The sequence below is a fragment of the Uloborus diversus genome, chromosome 8 (assembly GCF_026930045.1).
Source record: "Uloborus diversus isolate 005 chromosome 8, Udiv.v.3.1, whole genome shotgun sequence".
NCBI classification, from domain to species: domain Eukaryota; kingdom Metazoa; phylum Arthropoda; class Arachnida; order Araneae; family Uloboridae; genus Uloborus; species Uloborus diversus.
The window spans coordinates 66,057,889-66,081,814 of NC_072738.1; the positions used below are offsets into that span (position 1 = coordinate 66,057,889).

The 23,926-nt window shown below is 34.0% G+C and overlaps 1 protein-coding gene across 1 annotated transcript in view; it reads right to left on the reverse strand.

Moving 5' to 3' along the window:
• Window positions 1–19,260, reverse strand: part of LOC129228396 (lysM and putative peptidoglycan-binding domain-containing protein 2-like) — a 66,350-nt gene extending 47,090 nt beyond the window's left edge. Inside the window, exons 1-3 of the mRNA XM_054863075.1 lie at window positions 19,165–19,260; window positions 13,855–14,189; window positions 8,884–9,104 (exon numbers count right to left, since the gene is read on the reverse strand). Coding sequence (XP_054719050.1) covers window positions 8,888–9,104; window positions 13,855–14,189; window positions 19,165–19,260 — 648 coding nt within the window. The 3' untranslated portion in view covers window positions 8,884–8,887. The remainder of the gene's footprint in view (window positions 1–8,883; window positions 9,105–13,854; window positions 14,190–19,164) is intronic.
• Window positions 19,261–23,926: the final 4,666 nt, after the last annotated feature.

Sequence of the window (23,926 nt, forward strand, 5' to 3'; positions counted from 1 at the left end):
GAATTGGTTAATACAATTTAATTGAAAATATATATTACATTCTTACATTATTTTCCTTCAAAATACTCTGCATCCACACACTTATTCCAGCATTCGTACAATTGTTGGAAACACTCCTGAAAGTCGGTTTTTGAAAGTTCTTTCAGCTGCTTCGTCGCATTTTCAATCACCTCCGATGAATTAGCAAAACGACGTCTCTTCAATGCTAATTTCAGCAGTGGAAACAGGTAAAAATCTGGTGGTGCAAGATCGGGAGAATATGGTGGGTGTTCCAGAGTGGTAACATTGTTCTTAGCTAAGTACTGTTTCACCAATAGAGAGCGATGTGAAGGGGCATTGTCATGCAACAAAAACCAATCATTTTCTGCCCATTTTTCAGGTCTTTTTCGTCGAATTGAATCTCATAACCGTTTTAAGATCTCTCTGTACATTTCTTTATTTACTGTTCTCCCTTCAGGAATAAATTCATAATGAATTAAGCCACGGTAATCAAAAAATACCTCGAACATTACTTTACCCCGGCTTCTGTCCAAGCGAAATTTTTGTTTTCTGGGTAAACTTTTTGACTTCCATTCAGCAGACTGCCGTTTCTCTGAGTGTCGTAAAGAAAGCACCAAGTCTCATCACCTGTTATAATTTTGCGCAGGAAGCTGTCGTCTGCATCAGCCATTTCAATCAAGTCCCTGGACATGGTCACTCTCATTTCCTTTTGCTCAGGGGATAACATTTTCGGACCATGTGTAAGCAAACACGATGCATGTTCAAGTCATTATGAAGAATGCTGTGAACACTCCCATGTGAAATACCAAGTTCGGAGGCAATAGTATCGATGTTTGTTCGCCTGTCCGCAGGCACAAGTTTTCGAACGCGCTCAACATTGTCATCTGTAGTGGAAGTGGAAGGCCGCCCAGTCCGAACATTATCTTCAATTGTTGTGCGACCGCCAAGGAAACGCTTGTGCCACTCGTAAACTGCCGATTTCTTCATCGCAGAGTTTCCGTATGCTTTTCTCAGCATCTCAAGAGTCTCTGAGGGTGATTTCTCCAGCAACACACAGAATTTAATATTGCCACGTTGCTCTAATGACGACATTACACAATTCGACGAAAGAGAAATCAGAGACTACAATATTAATACACCGCACGCACGAGACTAACAACATCTGCCTGTTGAACCTCATATGACCTTCACTAGCAGTGATGCCAACCTCCTAAACACAAATTTCCCTCCCAGCGAACAAATACCTGACTGTAAGCGACTATTCCGGGAACTTTTTGACCCTACTACGTATATATATATTTACAAAAAAAAATCATCACTCTGGTGAAAATTGACACATTTGTTGAGTTGTTTTCTTCCAGCATCATGGTTCGTACAGAAAAATCAAAGTTCAATAGAATTATTTCATCAAAGGATGAAAAGGAAATCTCCAGCATTTCAGTAAAACATGCCTACAATTAGATCTGCTTTTGTTTTCTAGAACATGTGATCGCAGAGGCATTTCCAATAGAACAGCAGCTCATTAGCAAGTACTGTTTTACAGGATTTAATTATAGTAACACCAGAAATTTAGGAAGTGGTAATTGATAATCCAAGGTTTTTCGTGTGAAGGTGAAGTACAATTAAAGTATTAGTTCAACTCTCACTTCGGAAATAATTGCTTCGCATTTCGATGATCGAGAAAGATATTGTGCGTGGTAAATCTGTTTCGAAAAGCATAAATGAAGAACATATCTTTGGTTTGGTGGAAGAACAAAATTCAAATTATTTTGGTCAAATAACTCCAGACATTGCATCATCAATACTAAAATACATGAAACATAAAGGCTTGATGAGGCAACTGTTAAAGCTGTTAGATTGGATGGCAAGCAACAAATACTGGAGTCTCTAATGGATCAATTGCATTGTTGTTTGAAAGTGCATTAAAACACCCAGTGCAAGTGGAGGTTTGTTTGCTTCATTTAAAAACCAGACTGCATCTTAGGAAAGTCTTTGTTACCTTCGATGGTGCAATTTCTGGACCAACTTCATTCAGCAGACCTAAAGTGAAAGGTGTAACAAACCCGAGTAGCATCAACTCATCGGCCGATCATCGAAATCCAATCAAACTTTGATCGGCTGATGATCGGATTCCGATGAGTTTTCATCGGAAATTGCTCCAATATGTCTCATCGGCAATAGTAAAATCCGATCATCAAAACCGATGAATTTTGCTCCTTAACCCGTTGGGATTTTGAGCAATATACAAGCAGTGCTGTTCCGAGGCGATGAATTTTGGATGAAAATACAATGAGATTTGGAGCAATATACGAGCAGTGCTGTTCCGAGGCGATGAATTTAGGATGAAAATACAATGAGATTTGGAGCAATATACGAGCAGTGCTGTTCCGAGGCGATGAATTTTGGATGAAAATACAATGAGATTTGGAGCAATATACGAGCAGTGCTGTTCCGAGGCGATGAATTTTGGATGAAAATACAATGAGATTTGGAGCAATATACGAGCAGTGCTGTTCCGAGGCGATGAATTTAGGATGAAAATACGATGAGAAGTAGTAACAACCGCGATATAGGGACAAGCAGGAGGGAAAAAAATTAACAGTGGGAAGGGGGGTCCGCCATCTTGGACAATCACGTGACCCTTCCGCCATCTTGAAAACTTTCAGGCGGGGTATTTTTGGTTGCCGTCATTTGGAACATTTATTTAATATATTTTATTTTTTTTTAATAACTTGTTTATTTAATTTCTTATTTCTTACTTTTGATGAACGGTGATTGATGAGTTCAATCTAAGTCGATTTAGCCGGGAATCGAACCCTGGACCTCTGGAATACGAGATTCATACGCTAACCAGTAGACAAGTAATGTTTTTCCAAGGAGGAAAGTAATGTGTTAAATGGAAAATCATTTGTGGCGCCATCTATCGGGGGGCAAGGTTATGTATTGGGAAAATTTTTATCGGAAAATTTAAACGACCTACTTTTTTTTCCAATGAAATGTAACCCGGCAAATTTTCATTGGAAAATTTGATCGTTACGATCTCTTTTTCTGATGAAATACAGCTCCAGGGGCGTAGCTAAGGGGGGGGGTTTTGGGGACAAAACCCCCCCCGAAACGTTAGTCTCAAAAAAAAAAAGAGAAAAAGAAGAGAGAAGAGAAAGTAAAAAAAAAGAAAAGGAAAAAATTCCAAGCGATTATATAATATATATATAATATATATATATATATATATATATATATATATATATATATATATTATATATATTATTTATATATATATATATATATATATATATATATATATATATATATATATATTATATATATTATTTATATATATATATATATATATATATTATATATTATTTATATATATATATATATATATATAAAAGAAGTAACCCCCCCCCGAAAGTCGGGTCTAGCTACGCCACTGTACAGCTCAGCAAATTTGCATCGGAAAATTTGATCGCTACGATTTCGTTTTTGGATGAAATTTCGCTTGGAAAATTTTCATCGGAAAATTTGATCATTACGATCTTTTTTTCCCGATGAAAATTTGACCGGCAAATTCTAATGGCAAATTCTAATCGGAAAATTTGATTGTTACGATTTCATTTTTCGATAAAAAACAGCTCATCGAAAACCGGTTCTCAAATTCTGATCGCAATGATATCAGCCTGGTTACGCGATGAGGGAGGGAGAGGGGAGGAGGAGTCGATGATAGACCGAGCAAAATTCGATGAGTTGATGCTACTTGGGAAACTGCCAAAATTTAACAGTTTTTGAGTATATTAAAATAGGGTGATTTGCCAGTAGTTGACCACGTGCCAGTAGTTGATCATTGGAGAACTAACATGTACAAAACAAGAATAAATAAGTAGATATTTTTAATCTGAATTTTGGAACTAATTTATAGCATCGCATGAAGTGTTCTCTTATAATTTACAGTTGCAACTAAAGATTTGAATGGAGGTTAGGACGATACAATTACAAAGACATATAAAAAATTGCAAGAAAATCACTTTTCTTACTAGTGAGAATTGTCATGAGATAAAATGTTAAATCGTATTCCTCGACGTTAAATTTTATTCTTCAGGTTCATTTACAGATATATGCAGACTATCCATGTCTATACTAAGTAAATAAAAAAAATGCATCAATTTATTAACCATTTATACTGGGTTTGAGGGGTGGTCAACTACTGGTTGTCTAAAATGCAATTAATGCCAGTAGTTGACCAGAACAGTCAAGTAATGAACTTATGTTGGTTTTAAAGCTTCTTCTTGAAACCAATCTGATTACAATCATTTTTTAGATAAGATAAAATATAATGCTACTTTTGTTAAAAAAAATTATATATATATATATATTTTTGCAAGTAATTGACTAACAGCTTGTCTGCTAAAACCAATAGAACCAAAATTTGTGATATTTATTTGAACAGATGTTCTCCTAATTGCAAAAATTTTACACAACACAATACTAACTCAGATTCTGTTATAGAAAACTAATTTTGGAAATTTTGAATTTCAACATCCATATTTTTTTTGTGCAAATTGATCCGCGTAGTGAAAAACCTCAAACTGCGCTGTAACAAGTGGCATGTGACAAAAACTGCAAAGATGAAAATTGTTTATCCTAGTGACAATACAAAGAAGAAGCATTTTGCATAACTCACAGGGTAAGATGGTAGTAGAAGCACCAACCACTTAACACCATGTGCAAAGCTTAAGGAAAAAATCTTTAAAATGCAGAGTGGAAAGAGTGTTTCTTCAGTTGGTACTTAAATTTTCGAACAAACAATTTTTGTCACACGTCGATCGATCCAACGCCATTTCTGGCTCATAAATACACTGGCATTATTCTGGCAGCTATGCTGACTAGATTCGGGATGACGGTAACGTTTGGGACCTGCGGCAACATGATGGTGATGTCATAGCTGCTTGGAGTGGCTGCTATGGACTTAGCAAGAAATTAAAGAGATATTGCTAAGTTGGCAGAATTTTTGGCAACTTATTTTTGGCGCAAAATTTGTTGAAAAATTGCTAAATGTCCCTAATTTGGTGACGTTTTAAAATTTAATAGTCATTGCTGGCAGAAGTTAAAAGTATGTGTGAGAGTTGATTTTTTCAGCTATCGCTTTTAATTGATTTTGCGGATTATCCGCAGTTACCATGTCACCCTATTCTGCAGATAATTGGGAGTTTTCTGTACTTACAATAGTCACTCATAATATCAATGCATTATTTTTAGTAGTATGTTTTAATATTTAAGCATTATACAAGCGGTCTAGGATGGCTAGATTCTCCGCCTGAGGTGCCTTCGACATCTCATATATCATTGACATCATATGCGTTTGTAGGCTTGGCAAGAAATTGAAGATATAAAGTTGGCACCATTTTTTGGTGACTTATTTTTGGCGACAAATATCACTAAGTTTTCACGACATTTTAACCTATTAGTCATCAGTGATGACATCATCCACCCAACAACCAATCAGGGGCGACCTTTAAGGGAACATAATTACATACTACTACTGGCGAATCACCTCATGTAGTATTTTTCCAGAGGTTGGTATTAAAGACCTGAACACTGATCATAAATATATGTGATATGTGTCAGGCTGTGCTTACAGGTAAATGCTCCCAATAATTGGCAAGCAGAGAGACCCAGGAAAAATTTCTTATGCTAGGTGGCTGATAATGACCTACATAATTTAACGCTAAAATGTTCCATCAATTTTATACCCATATTTTATTCACAGCATTGTATTTTTCCTCTGACAATCAGCCTAACCAAAAGCTTTGGCTGCAGGTTGAAAAAGAGGAATACAACTGTGGTTCAATTAAGAAATATAAAAATGAAATCAGAATTTCTTTGAATAAGGTTATTCAAATTCAGTGTTAAGCACACTTAACAGCTGTTTTTGTAAACTTTTTCATCTAAATATTTTTTTAAAAGTGATTAATGGTACAGATGTGATATACACTCCCCCCCCTTCATTTGGCAACATCCGATTTTTTTTCACAAAATTGACACATTTTTCTCGTTAATGAGGCGATAGTTTTTTAAGCATGGTATCCCTGCCGAAACTAACCTGTGTTTGGCAACCCAAAGGCAATCTTAGATCTGTTCAAAATTGTTTATCTGTTATCAGTTTCATGCAGGAGAGATTTTTGTTTTTTCGTGCAATATACCTTACAGGAAAGCTTTTTTTGTTGTTAGTTTAAATTCAATAGTTGTCTTTTGATGAATAAATATTAGAAAATGCCAGTTTCTTCGAACTTGAATGCTAGTTAAAACTAAACTTCAACTTGGTGTGTATCTGTAGGGTAGCCATTGTCATATGTTGTTTTGTTTCAGACTGAGTGTGAGGATTTATATCATAAAAAGGTAAGTTCTTTTTTTTAGAATTAAAAAAAAAACCTCTCACTTTTGAAATTCTTTGTTTTTACAAAATCTGAGGGTTTCTTGTAGTTTTTAACATTATTTTTACTGTATGTAAATTAATTTTACAAAAATAGTATGGTTTTTTTTTATTCTAAAAGTTAATTCTTATCGATGCCACCAATTATTTAGACACATTCCATAAACGTGCCTCCTTTAGGTACTGAATTTCTGAAAATAGTTGACTCTAGCATTTTATAAAAATATGAAGGTGTTATTTTATGTAAAATATAATAGGTATTTTGAAAGTATGTCTGGACAGCAAATTAATATATGGTATTTTTGTAATGTTTATGTTTGGGATGTTCTGTTGAGACATTTCTGATTTTCATACATCAAAATTTGAGTAACTAAGCGTTTCTTTGGCTGAAATAGTTATTCATTTTGGGGATGTTTTCTGCTTTAAACACCGTAATTTGAATCGCTTTGCTCTTTAGCAGAGTATGAGAAAAGTTTTTATTTGATGAAATGCATGTTAGAAAGTAGCTTTTATTTCTTTCTGTACAAACCTTTTCTAGTTTCTGGTATTTTTGAAGCGTATATTTGAGATGGTTTTTGTTGTGGTTTTATGTTGTTTTTATATATATAGTGTTCTGAAATGCTTTGATCATGTTTTTTTATCCGAATTTTTCCTGTTGGCACTAAAAAAGCATCGCTAAGAACGATGTATGACATATGTTGTCACACATCGTTTTCCTGGCGACGCTTTCTTGGCCCCGACAGGAAAATGACGCCAAGGGTGGGGCATATGAGATGAGTTCTTAACTAATTTTTTCTCTCAATGTTTCTAATGTCATGCACTCATATAACAAGTTGAGACTAATAAACTAATTTAAAATGTGATAGATTTACATGGTTCCTAGTAGTTTACCAATCCAAAAAATGTACAAACATCAACTGAATAAAATGAAAGTTATGGGTATTGGATAAAAAAGTTAAGTTTTCAGTTTGATTCCAAAAGACTTTTATACTTAACGACAGAAAATAATAATTTTTTAAGGGTAAGTGCCTTTCTACACTTTATGTTTTTGTACTTTAAAAACAATAATTACTTTAAATTTGTAAACAAAAAGAAAATTCAAAAATACTTTTAAATTTGAAACTTCAATTTCATTCAGTGAGATCTAAACACTTTTTAATTTCAAATTTTTGTTTTGGCAAGTATGTGAATGTAGTAACAATTTTTTATCAACTTGAAATTTTGAATTTCCATTTTTTTTTTTGTGATACATGCTAATGTACACATATATGAACAGATTGTGTTAAAAATTCAATGCTCCCATTTTTTGATGCACTAAGGGTGCAATTTCTCCTTAAAACCAACAAAAATAGCACAAAAAACTAGTGTAATGCTGTTTTTTTGGTTTCATAAATATGTATCATGAAATACTCCAAACATCCAGAATTTGTATAAAATGTGCAATCTTCTGTATGTTAATGCAAATTAACTGAAATGTGTACATGCATTGTACCAAAGAACCACACAAGTTGACCGTTCTGTTAAACTTGGCTAACTTTCTGTATTTACAATTTTGTTTAACCAAATAAAAATTAATTTTTTGCAAAAAAAAAAAAAACACCATTAACTATTTTTTAAGCACAGTGGAACCACGGCATTTGTCCACCTCTCTTCTCATAAAACTCATTGTTTGTAGAACATGTTCAAGTAATTCAACAGTCGTTCCTATGCTCGCTCTGCAATTTGAACAGTATCACTTAATTATTGCTTCAGTCACGTGGTTGCCACAGCTAGGTCTCATCAGCCTTTGTATGCGCTACACACTGTGTAAACTCTGAAGCTTGATACTTTATAGCTATTTTTTTAATTAAAAGATGTGCAGTCGTGTGTTCAAGAAAGATTAATAATTAAACCAAGCAGAAAAGGAAAGCATAGAAAATGACAATTGAATTGCAAAAACTACAAGTTTGAAAGTGGAACTCTTGTCTCTGACCCGGCAAATCGGTAAAGCATGTTAAAACTTTGCAGAGAGTCGAGGAATTAATTCCTCACCAAGCTTTTAATTGTGACAAAACTGGCCTCTTCTGGTGCAAGATGCCTCAGAGAACCTATATCACAAAAGAGGAGAAATTATATGCCCAAAAGCATATTAAGGATAGGCTTACTCTTGTTGTCTGCTAATGGGGATCTCAAAATTAAACCTTTGGTTGTTAATTGATGCATGCACCATACCGCAGATTTACTTTTTTTTTAGATTTGAAAAAGCAATCATATGTGATCTGGCATGGATTAATACAATTAACATTATATCTCAAGGGGAGAAAATGATTTGCCATTTCAAAAGATTGCCATTTGAACCGCTTTCTGGAACCAATTGTGTATGAATAGCAAGTTCCGACTGCATAAATTAGAATTAAGATTTAAAAAAAAAGTTACTGATTATTTGATTGAGAATAGAGTTGAAGATAGCATACCTGGTTATAACTCGAAAATTTCATCTTGTTGCTTTTCAAGTTTTTTGAGTGAAGAGCGCACCATGCGTCCTTTGGTCATGACCACAGTCTGGGGGGTTATAGAAGGATCCACATTTAGATTGCTGAGAGATGAAGAACCAGTTAGACTGCTGCGCTGGTACTGGTATCCCAGTCGTGAGGAAAAACCGTCTCGTGAGTTGTGGAGGTCATCCTCCGAGTACCTGTTGTTTAGGGAGGAAATAAAAAAAAATCATTCAGTTTTCACCATCTCTCCCGAAATATACTGAAATCTTGTTGACTCGAAGCCTTAAAGCTTGAATATTCTTTTATCTTTAAAATTTCATTAGGTTCCAAATTGTTGAGAAAGCTGTAGGAACTTAGAATAAGTTGAATATTTTAGTCCCTTGGAACTTAGAGTATTGTGAGTCAACTGTATTTGGTTTTTTTTAATATAAAAAATAATAAAAATATAATATACATTGGTTTAAAACCAATTTATACTGCAAGTTATTTAAATGTATTTTCCAAACGACAGAACTGCTCACAGTTTTTGACTAAAAGGAGAATGAGTCTGAAACTCACAAGAGTTCCTTCTCTTCTCCAGTTGCACAGATATGTCAACTAAAAACTGCATTGACTCCATTTGTCATATTACTCCTTTGTTTTACCTACTTTTGTCTTCGACAGAAAAACAGGTAGGTAATACAGTAAACAAAGACGGGGCTGACAAAAATTCTGAAATGGATTCAATTAGGGTGAAGAAGGCAATTGTTAAAACTTGATAATAAAGCAATCTGAACTAATGAATCCCATTCAGCTTACTTTTCAAATTAGGATAAGTTCTCTAAATAGAGTAAAACCCCTCTAATGCAGATACTAAAGGGACAAATTATTTGTCCACAATAGACGGGTGTCCGCAAGACAGGGGTTTGTGTAGGTTAGGAGAGGTTTTATTGATTTCAATAAATTTTAAACATTTAGAAATACATTATGTTTAGATAAGATGTGAATTTGCTTAATGCTTTGCTTAGACGTAATGTTTCCGTCATTTAAGTTTTTAGTGTAAAATAATATGCCGCACAATTACTTTTCTTAACTATATTAGTCATGGTGTAAAATAGAAATGCCAAATTTTTATTTTATTCTAAACTGTAATTTTGGAGTACAGTCAGCCTCACTGAATTGGGTTTTGAATACTCCGTTTATACCAATGAAACCTCCCGGAGTCGAATATTTCCCCATAGACACATTGTTACAGATCATTACTTAATCTAATAATTTCCTCAGAGAATCAAGTAATATTGATCAACTTTCGCAAACATTTTTACTGAAAAAATTTAAATAAGTTTAGTAAGAAGTTATCAACATAAAAATGTAAAAAAATACTTTTTATCCATCAACAAACAAGAAAAAAATATATATTCCATCAAAACATTTCCTCTATTCTGTATAATTTCCTTTGTCATTGCCATTACAAAAAAACAAAAAATAAATAAATAAATAAATAAAAATAAATAGTGCAGTCAATAATTAAATTAAATAACGCAAAGAAATATACACATTTCAGATGATAATAAAAATGAAATGTAAAACACAGTAGACTAGGAAGGAAAAAAAAGGAACTAGAAAAGTGTTCCCAAAGGACCTGGTCAAGAAATCAACTAGTACAGAATTTTTCAAAAAAATAATTTTTCTGAAAAAGATGGCAAAGAAAAGGTTTCATACCTCAAGCTATAAGTTACTTTTTATAATTTTTATACTTACTTTGAATATATACAGTCAATTCGCGATAACTCAAATATTACTATAACTTGAAGAGTTTTTATCAAGTCCCGATACCCTTGTCTTTAATTTCATGCTAATTATTCTCACTATCTCGAAGTTAACTTTCTTTAACTCGAAGATTTTTCACAGATGACTCAAAATTTCTTTCTGAAGAATGGAAAAAAAAGAAACAAGTGTGACTATGAGAGAAAAATTCATTCTCCTTCACTTGCAATTCCTGCACATTAGACCTCTAAAAGCAAGGAGAACACCTGTTGAGTCAATGTGTGATAGAGGAGTTACATGTGCAGAAATGAGTACAGCTTGTTGTACTGTAATGTTTACACTTAGACATGTTGCTGGACTACTTTTAAACTGTCAAGTTGCCAACTCAACTGATTGTACCTTTATTGAAAGGCTGACCTCAGTTAAGATGCGTTCACCTTCAATCTTTAGTTTGATCATTTGTTGGTAAGTTTCTGAGAGAGAGAGAGAGAGAGAGAAAGGGTTTTCTTTACTATTAAAGATGTCTAAGCGAAAGCTAAAAACCTTAGATTTGGAAAGTAAAGAAAATCTTGTTTATGACATTGAAAGAAATTCAACAATCAAAAAGAAAGATTCTCCAAAAGTGGTACGAATCCATGAATCCGAATTTGAAACAAATGAAGATGTACACCTTTTCTGAAGTAGAATCAGCTTTATTCAAGTGGTTCCAGCAGTATCGAAATCAAGACCATGTCATTCCTATAAGTGGGTCTCTGCTGCATGAGAAAGCATTGAATTTTGCTATATTACTGGACATAGAAAACACCCCGCTTAATTGAATAATATTTTTCGGAACCGACGATACTTGATTGAGCAGGGCTGATAGTAAAAGCAATATTGTAAGAGTTAGAAAATGTGTCACACACACATCACCCTCAAGGGCCCCCTGGTCCTATCACTTGGTGACTAACAAGACGGGAGTCCCTTGGGAAATGTTAAACACACAGAAAGAGTGATCTATGTAGTTTTGCTAGTTGAAGTTAAGATTCTACAACGAAATGTATAAATGTATATTTAGAGCAACACATTCTAAAAATGCAAAATTAATTTATACAAATAAAATTAACTGACTTTAAAGTCAAAAGCACAAAAATAAACGAGCTGATGTGTGCATCACATGACTTTCTTTTACGCCAATATGATGATTATAGTACCTTGGAGTAAGCAAATACACACTTTAAATATTTATTTTTACCCCAAGTTTGCTGCGAACTGAAGCAAAAAAACGTTTTATACAGATTAATTTTCCCAATATTGGACATTTTAATGTGATTCAATGGTTAGCTCTCTAAATATTGCCAATAGTGGCCAAAATGAAACCAGATTAAAAATTTAAAAAATAAAAAAAAAACGCCAAATTTGTGGCCAAGTTTTTGCCAACTTGGCGACCAAAAGCTTGGCATTATGTCCTCAAGTGTTTGCCAAATTATAACACCACTTTAGTTTGCATTGAAATTAACAATGATTCCCCCCCCCCCCCAAAGGTGCAAAAGACCACCTTTGGAACATCTGAATGCAACCAAAACAGGAGGTGCACAACTAGATCCCACTAGGAGTCTATGTACCAAATTTCAACTTTCTAGGACATACTGTTTTTGAATTATGCAAAATACATAAGCAAATACAAACGGACGTCACGAGAAAAGGTGTTGTAATTAATTCTGGGATCGTCAAAATGGATATTTCAGGAGTCTATATTTTCTGAGGCATATATCCACGTGTGATCAGGTTGAAAAAAAAACCCTCAATATTCATTCGGGAGAGCAAGCAAAATGGAAATTAAGGCCGATTTTTGGGTGAAAATTTTTTCGCGAATACAATACTTCCTTTAAAGTAAGAAAAACGTTAAAAAAAGCACAAATTTGCCAATTACAGCAGACATGTGTTTCGGCTTTACAGGGAACGCCTTTTTCAATGCAAAAAGTAATGAGGTGATGGATGAAAAGACATCCGACAAAAGCCAAGAGCACCCCCCCCCCCCCCCGAATTTTCTTCTATTTATCTTTATTTTTCCTTTTTTCGAACATTTTTGTTTCTGTTTATTTTATTTCGTTTTTTTTTCTTCCATTCAGCTTTTCTTTTCTTGCGGTTCACCGTTGCCAACATTTTCTTTTCTTTTTGTTTAAGCTTCGGCTTAATCTTTGTCCAATTGAATTCTTTCTTTCTGGGTTTCGTACCAAAGAGAAATCTCTTGGCCTTTGCTTGCATACCCATTGGTTCTTGATCAGCTTATAATTTTCTCATTGGTGTTTGGCTAATCCGCTATTTTTATGTTTTAAGCTGCATGCTTATCTGCTCTTGGCTTTTGTCGGATGTCTTTTCATCCATAAGCTCCTTTTTGCATTGAAAAAGGCATTCCCTGTAACGCCGAAACATGTGTCTGCTGTAATTGGCAAATTTGTGCTTTTTTTAACGTTGTTTTTCTTACTTTACTGTTCAGCACAAAGTATTTATCTTAATACTTCCTTTACTTTGTAAAAGGAAGTAAAAATGATGATGACATTGCTTGGTCATCCACAAGTCATAATAGCGGATCATGAGGTATCTGTACACTATGAGAAAAAATGAGGGGGAAAATATAGGAGTATTGGAGGCAAATAATTGTTCAGGATCCTCAAAATTCATAATGTTATTGCATTAAATTTTTAAGCAAATGTCAAGGTATATTTTCTCAGACAACAATGACATTAAATGGATTGATATTGAACAGATTTCTGAGGTGTGTTTTCAACTTTGTAAATGTTCTGTCACAAAAAGCTACTTTTTGTCAATAAACGGTTGCCATTTTGCGCTATTTTCAGCCTTAAAGTTATCTTAATCCTCATAAAATTATGATTTATATTATATAATTGTTTCTAGATATTACACCTACATTCAACCTAAGCTTGATAAAATTAAGTAAGATGGTTATCTAAGCCATGCTTTGCTCTCTATTACTAAACTAATTCCTCCATCCATTACGTAATGTGGATATAGTGAAACTTACTACTTATTATTTTTATGTAAATGAGTTCATTAAATAACATGAAATTTGTAGAAAATTATTCTAGAAAATCACAATGTTAAGCTGGTACGAGAAAAAAAAAGGACAGGACTTGAAAATTCAAAATGGATTATTTTTATACCCAAATTACCCCAACAGAGCCTGTTATAAATACTCACACTACTTTGTTTTGAAGCTTCAAGACTTTGTCTTTAGTTTGGGCTATATGGCTGTCAATACGTATCAAAAAATCGGCTGCACTCTCCTCCCTCTCAGGATGGGCACCGTCCTCACATATGCTAGAGTTCAGCCGAGCAGACAAGTCCAACGAATGAGAGTTCATAAAGTTGTTGCCATTTTCGCAGTGTTTCACAGGAGAGAGCTGCGGCGATTGAGAAGCAGAGGAAATGGAAGAAACAGTGAAAGCTTCTGTGTCTACAGGTATGTTTAGGAAAGAACGCAGAAACAGGCTATCAGTTGTCCACATCTTGTTTGCTCGCTTCAATTGTTCCATCTAACAGAAGAAAAATTGTTAGATATATGAGGCATGGTTAAGGTGACCATTTATTTTTTTTCCTCAAAAAGGGGGTAATTTACCAATTTCATGCATTTGCACTTTTAAAAAGAAGATGTTTTTACATAGTTTACAACAAAACAAAAACAGAAATAGACACTTAAAAGAGAAGAATTGATGTAATTTTTTAATGTACAAATTTGGTCGAATGTATTTGGTGCTGATTTTAAGTATGAATGAAATTCTTTACATGATTTCAAACAATTTACCTTTAAAATCAATATTGCTATGAGAATTGCGATTTAGAACTGCTTATTTGCTAAAGAACAAATAGGTCACAGGCAAAAATACCCTTTCGATGAATGCATTAGGCTGGGTGGGCACACTTAATATATATTGAATAATTGTGTGTGAATCAATTTATCAGTATGAAATGAGCTCTATTCAATGACTTTTGGTTGAAGCATTCAGCGTTACGTTTACTTCAAAAAATGAAACATTTTAGGATGTGCAAGGACAGTATGGTAGTCAAGAGTTTAATGATTTATAGTCCGGTCAATTTAGACAATTGAAATAACAAAAATTCCGGGAAAGCTAAATTTTTGTAGAGACCTTGGGTTTAGCATTACAAATAAAGTGCCAAAAGTCCCCATCGATCCCATGTGCGCTAAAAAAGTTATTTGGGGTCAAAGGTCAAAATTTTAGGTTTTTTTGGATTTTTCTCAAAAACGGTAAGTTTTATCGAAAAGTACCGCAGACCAAAGTTGTAGATCTCAAAATTCTCTATAAAAATGGTCCTTATGATTTTTTTCTCCATGACCAAACCTTCCCAGACATTGCGTACTCTCAAAAGACAGCCAGTCATTTACAGAATCCCCTTTACTCGCGTGGCCTTGAATAACATCTGGCTATTCTAGTCCGTGTGGCATCGTTCACGTACCCAGAGGTGCCCAACCCACTAAGAGCAAAGGCGCACCCCCCCCCCCTCATTTTCGTGGAAATCCCCCAAAAAGCATGCCTCCCCCGAAATAAAAAATACCCCTCAAAACAATCCCCCTAAAAATTTCGATGGCGCAGTCTAGGCCATGACCCTTCCTAGGGGGGGAGGGCACCCCTGACGTACCTGCTTCTTTTACAGTTTAACTTGCAGTTCGAGTGAATAAACGTATTTATCACAAGCGTCTACTGTTGCTTGTGCTGATCAATATTTAAGAAAAATGTCACAATTTCGCTTTATTTGCAATAAACTTTTAACTGAAAGTGAAACTGTTGTGTTGAGTTGTTGTGGAATGCCAACTTTAATCGATGCAAGTCTCGGGAGAAGTTATAAGAATGCTGATTATTTAAGAAGTCAAAAGTCCGTTACAATTCGCGTGGATTGCAAAAAATCATACACCCGGAAAAATTTAATCTTTGCAGCAACGTGAGGATGAAGAGACTAGAGTACTTCAAAAGTAAGTCCTCCTCGTACTGTAGCGCGATTAAGTGAATTTGAATCCAGCTTTTGTTTTTAAAAACACTGCTTATTTGTGGCTGTAAAGCGGATGAGGAGGCTGAGAAGAAGAAAACGCAGAATAATCAAAGAAAAATTCATAAAGCAGCGACTAAATCATACTCAAAATTAAAACGTGCAAGGGCAGCTTTTGACAAGCCTCAGAACGATCTTTAGCTAATTTTAAAAGGGATTCTTTGAATGTAAGTGTGGAAACTTTATAAAATTTTCTGCGATAATTCTGCGTTTTGTTCTTCTCAGCCTCTTCATCCACTTCCTCGCCACAAAATAAGCAGTGTTTTTTACAACAAAAGCTGGATTCAGATTCACTTAATCCCGCTCTTGTTCGAGGTGGACTTACTTTTGAAGTACAGGCCATGCTCATTAGGGTGGACTGAAAAAAATCAAAATCTATTAAACGCCAAGTAATAGCCCGGAAAAGTTGCCTTTTGTAGAGACATTTGATTTAACAAAAGGATTTCGACCGCAAAAAATATCTTGAGGTGTCGCTCGCGCCTCGAAGTTGACCATAAATGCATAAAAACTGGAAAAAGTTATAATAATTTCATCAAATATCAAAATTTGAGAAAATTGATGTTATCGCTCTTAAGAGCAGGCTTTTTGTGTAGATTACACATTGCATAAGATCATTTTAATAATAAACTGTATTTTAAAGTTCCACACATGCGTTGAGTCTTGAATTTGACCAATATAGTCAGAGCTGAATAACATCGTGTTGCTCCGTATTTAGAGAAAAAATATAAGAAGTTATGATTTGTAAAGGTTTGCTTTCATATTAATGAATTCTTACATAGATACGAAAAAAAAAGTAATAAAAGCATTTCTTATCTAGTAAAAAAAATGTTTTATTCTCCACTTAGCAGATAACTTTGGCTCAAAATGTCAAATTTACCTATGATAAAGAACAAAGGATAAGTATAAAAATTTTAAAATAATGTGGCTTGCAACAGCCCACATCAGTCACCCTTTGAAACAAAAGACGTTGCTAAAGAAATTTTAATGGGTTTTGAGCCCTCAAACTGTAACCACATTGATTACAATAAAACATAAATTTGGCATCTTAGTTGAACTATTTTACTTCTCATAATTTTCAGTCTTGATTGAAATTGTGGCTTGATGGTATTGTAGCTTAATATTTCTAGATTCTAATCTGACTCGAATAAATCCATCCCTTTTGGTTAGGCAGAAAACTGCATCTGACATTTATTTTTCTTATTTTACCTATCGTCTCACTGCATTAGTATGACATGTGAGGTTTTGAGTACCTGACACTTCTTTTTCTTATTTTACCTATCGTCTCGCTGCTTTAGTATGACGTGAAGTTTTGAAAACCATACTACTCAGTAGGTACGCCACCAAGCAATTTCTTTCAAAGTTTTATCGGAAGTCCCCTTTTTGAAAGAGGGAGCTGCCGAGTTTTACCAGTTCTGCTTATCGATGAGCTCATAGCAGTCTCTCTGCTTCAAAATTGAAATCTGGAATTATACATATTCATTGTCCGTCTTCGAACTGATCGTCGTAATCCGTCTTGAAACAAGTTCTCTGATGATGGTCATCCGCAATGCCTAGTGCTATATTTTTTAGATTCTCAAAGTAACCAGTTTGCAGAACAAGAGCTGATAATCCAAACATAGTAGGATGGTAAGTTTAAAAAATTCGATTGTATAGCGAAAATTTACAATTTCAGATTTCAACTTGAGTTCTTTGATAAGCAGAAGTGGGGAAACTCGGATCATCTTCTTAAAAAAGGAATATCAGATAAAACTTTAAAAGAAATGGTGCTTGAGGGCGTAACTACTGAATTATATGATTTCCAATACCTCACGTTATACTAAAGCAGTGAGACGATGCGCAAAATTAGACGAAGAAGCGTCAAACACAGTTTGTTGTCTAATCAAGAGAGATGGATTTCTTAGAGTTAGATTAGAATCCAGAAATCTTACTCACAATGTATCACTAAGGCCAAACATTGTCAGAAGTCAAGATAATAATGCGACTCGCCAGCCAAACTATGTTTTATTGTATGAAATATGGTTACAGTTTGAGAGCTCAAAAAACATTTAAAAGGGGGGTGTTTTGAGGGGTGTTTTTCTCAGTTTTTGGAGGGGGACTCTTGCTTCTTAGGGGGGCTCTGCGATTTTGAGGGGTGCGCCCATGCCCTTAGTAGGTCCGGCCCCTTTGGGTACGTGAACGATGCTACACGGACTAGAATAGTCAGATGTTATTCAAGGCCATGCAAGTAGAGGGGATTCTGTAAATGACTGGTTGTCTTTTGAGAGTACGCAATATCTGGGAAGGTTTGGTCTTGGAGATAAAAATCATAAATACCATTTTTATAGAGAATTTTGAGATCTATAACTTTGGTCTGCGGTAATTTTTGATAAAACTTACCGTTTTTGAGAAAAATTCCAAAAAACCTAAAATTTTGACCTTTGACCCCGAATAACTTTTTTAGCGCACATGGGATCGATGGGGACTTTTGGCACTTTATTTGTAATGCTAAACCCAAGGTCCCTACAAAAATTTAGCTTTCCCGGAATTTTTGTTATTTGATCATTAATTTTATGTCTAAATTGACCGGGCTATTAATAGCCATTAACATTTAACACTAGGGTTTTCTGAAACAGGACAGTAACATAATGTAGGAAAGGGAATGTTGAACCAAAACAATAGCGTTCTATCAGCTAAAAGAGAGGCAGTTTCACTGAATCAGATTCAATTTTCTGAAAAGGCTTTTGTACAGAAATTCAATTTGAAAAGTTATCATTACCTGTTTGTTTCCATCATGAATGCCACATCAAAATCAAAATGTGTTCAAGTACAATCTGATGTCTACCTTATAAGGGCTAAGCAGGTAGTAAAAAAAGGTAGTAAAGAGAGTGATTAAGAGAGTGGGTACTGTACTCAGGATTAGGTTCATATTTTCAATACTCAGACCTAGTAGTGACTTCTTGGAATAATGTGACAAAGTTAAACAAATGAAAATTTAAGGTTTTTAAAAAGCTATATATTGATAAAGGCGAGGCGAAAGCTTCAAGCAACCATACACCAATAGTACTGGTGAACGTCTATGGTTTTGAAAATACATTTGAACAAAATTTGAGAAAACAATGTTCATTGCAGGGATTTCAAAGAATTTACAGCAGTAGTCCTTTTTTTTATGTACACCACGGTTATTCTCCCACCACAACTAAGCTTGAGCAAAAACTACAATTAAAGTGATAGATATCATTTTCAGAAATAACCCTTAACAAAAATAATGATCATTTGTTATTTTTTTAAAACACTCAATGGCGGTATTTTAAAGCAGTAAAAAATAACAAAGAAAAATACAAAGAAACAATCGAAGAGGGAAAAGATCAATTCGATTCCTACGAAAACAAAGCTTCGATTCTAAATCATTAGGAAAAATAAATTGGGCGGGGGAAAACGAAAACGTAAATAAATATAAATGAACAGTACCGTTACGCCATATTTTAAAGCAAGGCCTTGCAATGTATCACCTGGTTGAACCATATGTTTAATATATTTTTCACTTTTCATTCCTTCTTTTGCCATGCTTCCATATCTTACATGTTTTTTTGCATAACTGCCTAAAGATATTTTTTCCGTCTGCTCTGCAATAGTAGCCATGTTTCACCCATGATATTCTAGCTATTGCCAATTTCAGCAACTTCACATAATAAAAATCAAGGACAAATTGAAAATAGAATTAAGGAGCTTTTTCAAAATCGATATCATTTAAATAACAAAATTTTTTCAGTAGAGGAAATTTTTTGATACATTTTCGTGGTATAGCGATTAGAGTGCTTAAAATCCATTACTGAAACCAGAAGCAGTAGAAGCTGTTTCAAACATCCAAACTCCAGCTAGACGAAAATGTAAAAAAAAGAAAAGAAATCCGATTGGTACCAGATTGTCTAAACTGTTGTAGTTATAATTGTTTTTACTTATAATTAATCACTCCATTAAGGTGCTGAATATCCTCACATTTTTTGCAAGTATAATTTCAATTATCCATGCCGTTTTTATTTGTTACTTTGTTGAACTTCTGATGTTAGGTGGGTGCCTATTAATTTCATCAGTGTACGTTATTCAGTATATGCTTCCTTGTTTTCTGGTGGATTTCTAGTTTCAGAATGATGTAGCGATTTCAGTACACTTCTTTGTTTTTATATATATTTTTTTTTCACGATGGTTTAACAATGTTGATGGTCTGTTGTTTTGTTCATTGCATTAAATACAAACGAGCTAACCAGTAGTGTACTTTACTCTCGACAAGGCTATTTCTAATCAATTTATTATCTTCAATGAAATTACATTCAATAGGTCTTAAAATTAATCAGCAGAAAACAAATTTTCGTGATCCATGCGACCAGTAGTGTCCAGTTTTATTCCTGTTTTCCATTCAAAAGTTTTAAGCATTGTAAAGTTTTGTAACTCGAGAAAAAGTTGGCACCTTTATTAAATGTTTGTCACCTTTGCAGAAAAATACATTCAGTATACCTTCGATATCTCGAGAACCTTCATATGACGAAAAATTATTTTCCCCCTTGATTTTGTGTAATTTATCTAACGGGCCGTTCCACGAAAAATAAAACCAGAGCGAAGAAAATTTTCTTATTTTTTTAAAATGAGTAACAATCATTTTTGTATGTCAAAAACATGCTCTTTCCAATGGTGTTGTTTTTACTTATGTACAAAAATATTTAAGCCTTAAAGTGAGTGCTTCAAATTTGGTTTCTTTAAAATGATCATATTTCAGGTATTCAACTTTCATCTTTAAAAAATAATTAAACTTAATAATGATTATTTTTTATCTTTTTAATACTGTAAACTTATATTAGCATGTTGTTACATATTAAATAACACTTTAAAAATTAACATTCAATGAATTGATTTTGGCTAAATCAATGTCCATGGAAGACATCAAATTTTTATGTCACATACATGATAAAGACTTGTTCTTATTCTTATAAGTATGTTATTTGTAAAGCAAATTTTTTTTTTTACTCTATGCAAAGCACAATTGATTACATTATGTCAAATAAATTTTTATAAATTTTTCAGAAGATTAGTTTACAGAGATACAAGCTATCATGTATGTGACATCATGTATGTGGCATTGTACATAATGAAAGTAAAGTCAATTAAAATTAAATTTAAAATTGCTATGTTTAGAAAATATATTAAGAATTGTACTTACAGTTGAATAACAAATAATTTTCCAGATCTGGCAACATTTAATTTATCCTTAGAGTGATACTGAATGATATTAAAACTGCTCTTCCACAATTTGAAGAACATGTTCGCAATTAGCAAATCCAAACATCGGCATTCGAGAACGATAAAAAGCATGGTTTAGTTCTTCAATCAGATTTTTGCTATGAATTATGGGTGTGAGTGACAAGGAGAGGTGCTGTCAGCATTATGGCGTCGGAGCTCTGTTACTTTGTTTACTGCAGCATTGTTTGATGCACAAAATACCCTGTGTTTTCTTATTGTATCAGACACTAATGATAAAAGTAAAAACACTGTTGCAGTGTTTTTAACCAACCACCTAAATGTAATTTCAGCTAATAATAGATAAAAATTAATAATTTGGACTGATGGCCCATCAAGTGAATTTAAGAATCGGTACATGGCATATTTACTACAAGAACTAAATTTAAAATTCCAAGGAAAATTTCATAACATAAGCTGGAAATATACTGCCACTTCTCATGGCAAAGGAGTTGTCGATGGTATTGGTGGGTCAACAAAAGCACGAGTGCGTGCGGAGGTTATGGCCAAATGAGAAACAGTCCAAACAGCTTTAGATTTTTCGAGAGTGTCTGCTAAAGTTATGCCTAATATCACAGTTCTGTCCAGAGGCGTAGCTAGACTCGACTTTCGTAGGGGGGGGGGGGTCTTCTTTTTATATATATATATATATATATATATATATATATATATATATATATATATATATATATGTGTGTTTGTGTGTGTGTAAATTTTTTTAGTATTAAAAAAAATCAGAGGGAGGTGAATCTTACATACTTCTTTGGAATGGGGTGCCCCAATTCCGATACTTGTGTCAAACAAAACAAAAGCAAAGATTTTTTTATTTTTTTAATGTTATGGAAAATTCAACTTTTTTTTCTTTTCCCTCCATTTAATTTAAAGTGACATTTTCTAGCATCGTCTTGTCAAAACCAGTCTATCCAAATCAGGGGGAAATCAAATATCTGATGAGCGTGTTCCATTCAGTTCAGTGTGACTGCTTAATTTAGAGGCTAACACACATCTACAAAAGCTGGCATCCCTGAAAGCTAATAGATACTTCCATTTCCGCCTGTAAACTGGATGTTTGACTTTCAATCTCATCTTTGGTAAAACTGTAAAGATATTATATAATTATAAAGATATTTATTTTTAATTTTATTAGCTGCTTTAGAATTTACTATTTGAGAGAGCAACAGCAATTTTCGAGAATTATAAACAGAAGTCTTTTTTATTTTCTACATTTTCATCTGAACCAAGCTAATAGAAATAATCTAGATTCATCTCGTTTTTAAACATTTTATTCATGTAATGCTATGCAGTTTTTCTTTTGAATTAAAATAAAATTACCTTCAGAAGGGTCCGATGGGACTAACGCTGCTTTGCAGACTGTACTTCATTTTCTTCAGACGATGTTAACTTTCTCTTTTTAGAGCAATCCTTTTCGTCATTTTAATTTTTTTCTCTTTGAGTTGAAAAAAGCTTGTTATCGGTCTTGTTCGTTTCATTATGTAACAACTTTCACTTAGAATGTACTACTTTAAACAGACTGTACGTTTCCAAAAGAATACGCAGTAAATACTGGCTGAAGAATCAATGTGATTGCAATGGATACTCTGGTTAGCAAAGGTAGTTTTGACTATGACCTATGAAACACACGAGACCAGACCTACAAAAACCTCTATCGTCTCGAATTCCGGTTATTCTATCATTTTCGGATTCGAAGCCCAATGATCTTCAAAGTTGCAAACAAAAACATTTTCTTCAACTCAGAAACAGAGGAATTGTCTTCAAGAGCTGAGGAGGCAGTAAATGCGGTCCACGAATAGGCTTTCCAGGAAGATTAACCAAAGGACAGTCGTTTCGCGCACTTTCTTGGAAGAAGAGTTAAGGGGTGAAATTCACAGGTTTGGCATGTTAAGATGAACCTTAAAGTTCATGGTTAAAGGTCATTCAAGTTAAAAGCCATTTCGCTCTGTTATCTGGATTAGTACTGTTCTTTGGTTGCTCTCTTTCTTAAAATTGTGATTCCTTAGAAAACCGAAATGATAGGATTGAAAAGAAAGTATAAGTTTTTTTCAAGTGATGAGAAAAGGAAAATCGTAGACTACTGGCCAAGTTAGATTTGCTGCAATTGCTAACCTCAAGAGGATAAATAATGAATCCAAAAAAAAAAAAAAAATCAGGGACCAAAAAGCAATAAAAGATTTTTCTTGAAAAAGATATGCTTAATGTTTCTTTTGCTGTCAAAATGATTCCTTAAACTCGCAATAAAGCACTTAATAATGTAATAATAGAATAAATACCTAACAAAACTAATAAAGAGGAATTTTAATCAAGAGCCCATATTGTCTTTAGTATCGATTTCAAATTTTCACCATCATATTTCAAATTTCTATAAAAAGTTTCTTAAAGCCTCCGTAATTCAAAACCTCTTTATCTCGATTTTTTTAATGTGAAATTCGAAATGTACAGATTCGACTGTATGCAATGTTCCCACTGCGCGGCTCATAAAATTAAACATATTTAACAATTTGCAGAATCTATGACAAAGAAAGGCAGCCTATACGTGGATTTAACAAACAATCTCATTTCTAAAGCAAAGTGTCAAATTTCACTCAATTATCAAAAAATTGTCGCAGCAGAGGGAGGCGTCTTTATACTTGAAATTCACTCATGGAGCAGGTTTTCAATGGCATTGGGGGGGGGGGGAGCGAAGTGAATTTTTGACCTTTTTTACACAGAAAAAAGTCATAGTGATTTTTTTCTTTCTCTTCCCTCTTCTTTTTCTCATTTTTCTTTGAGACTAACGTTTCGGGACGGGGGGGGGGGGGGGGGGGGATTGTCCCCAAAACCCCCCTAGCTACGCCCCTGGTTCTGTCAATAATGCAACATCAAATCGATGAAGAATCTGAAGCTATAGATTGGTCAAAAGTACTGGAGGGATAGGAATACAATA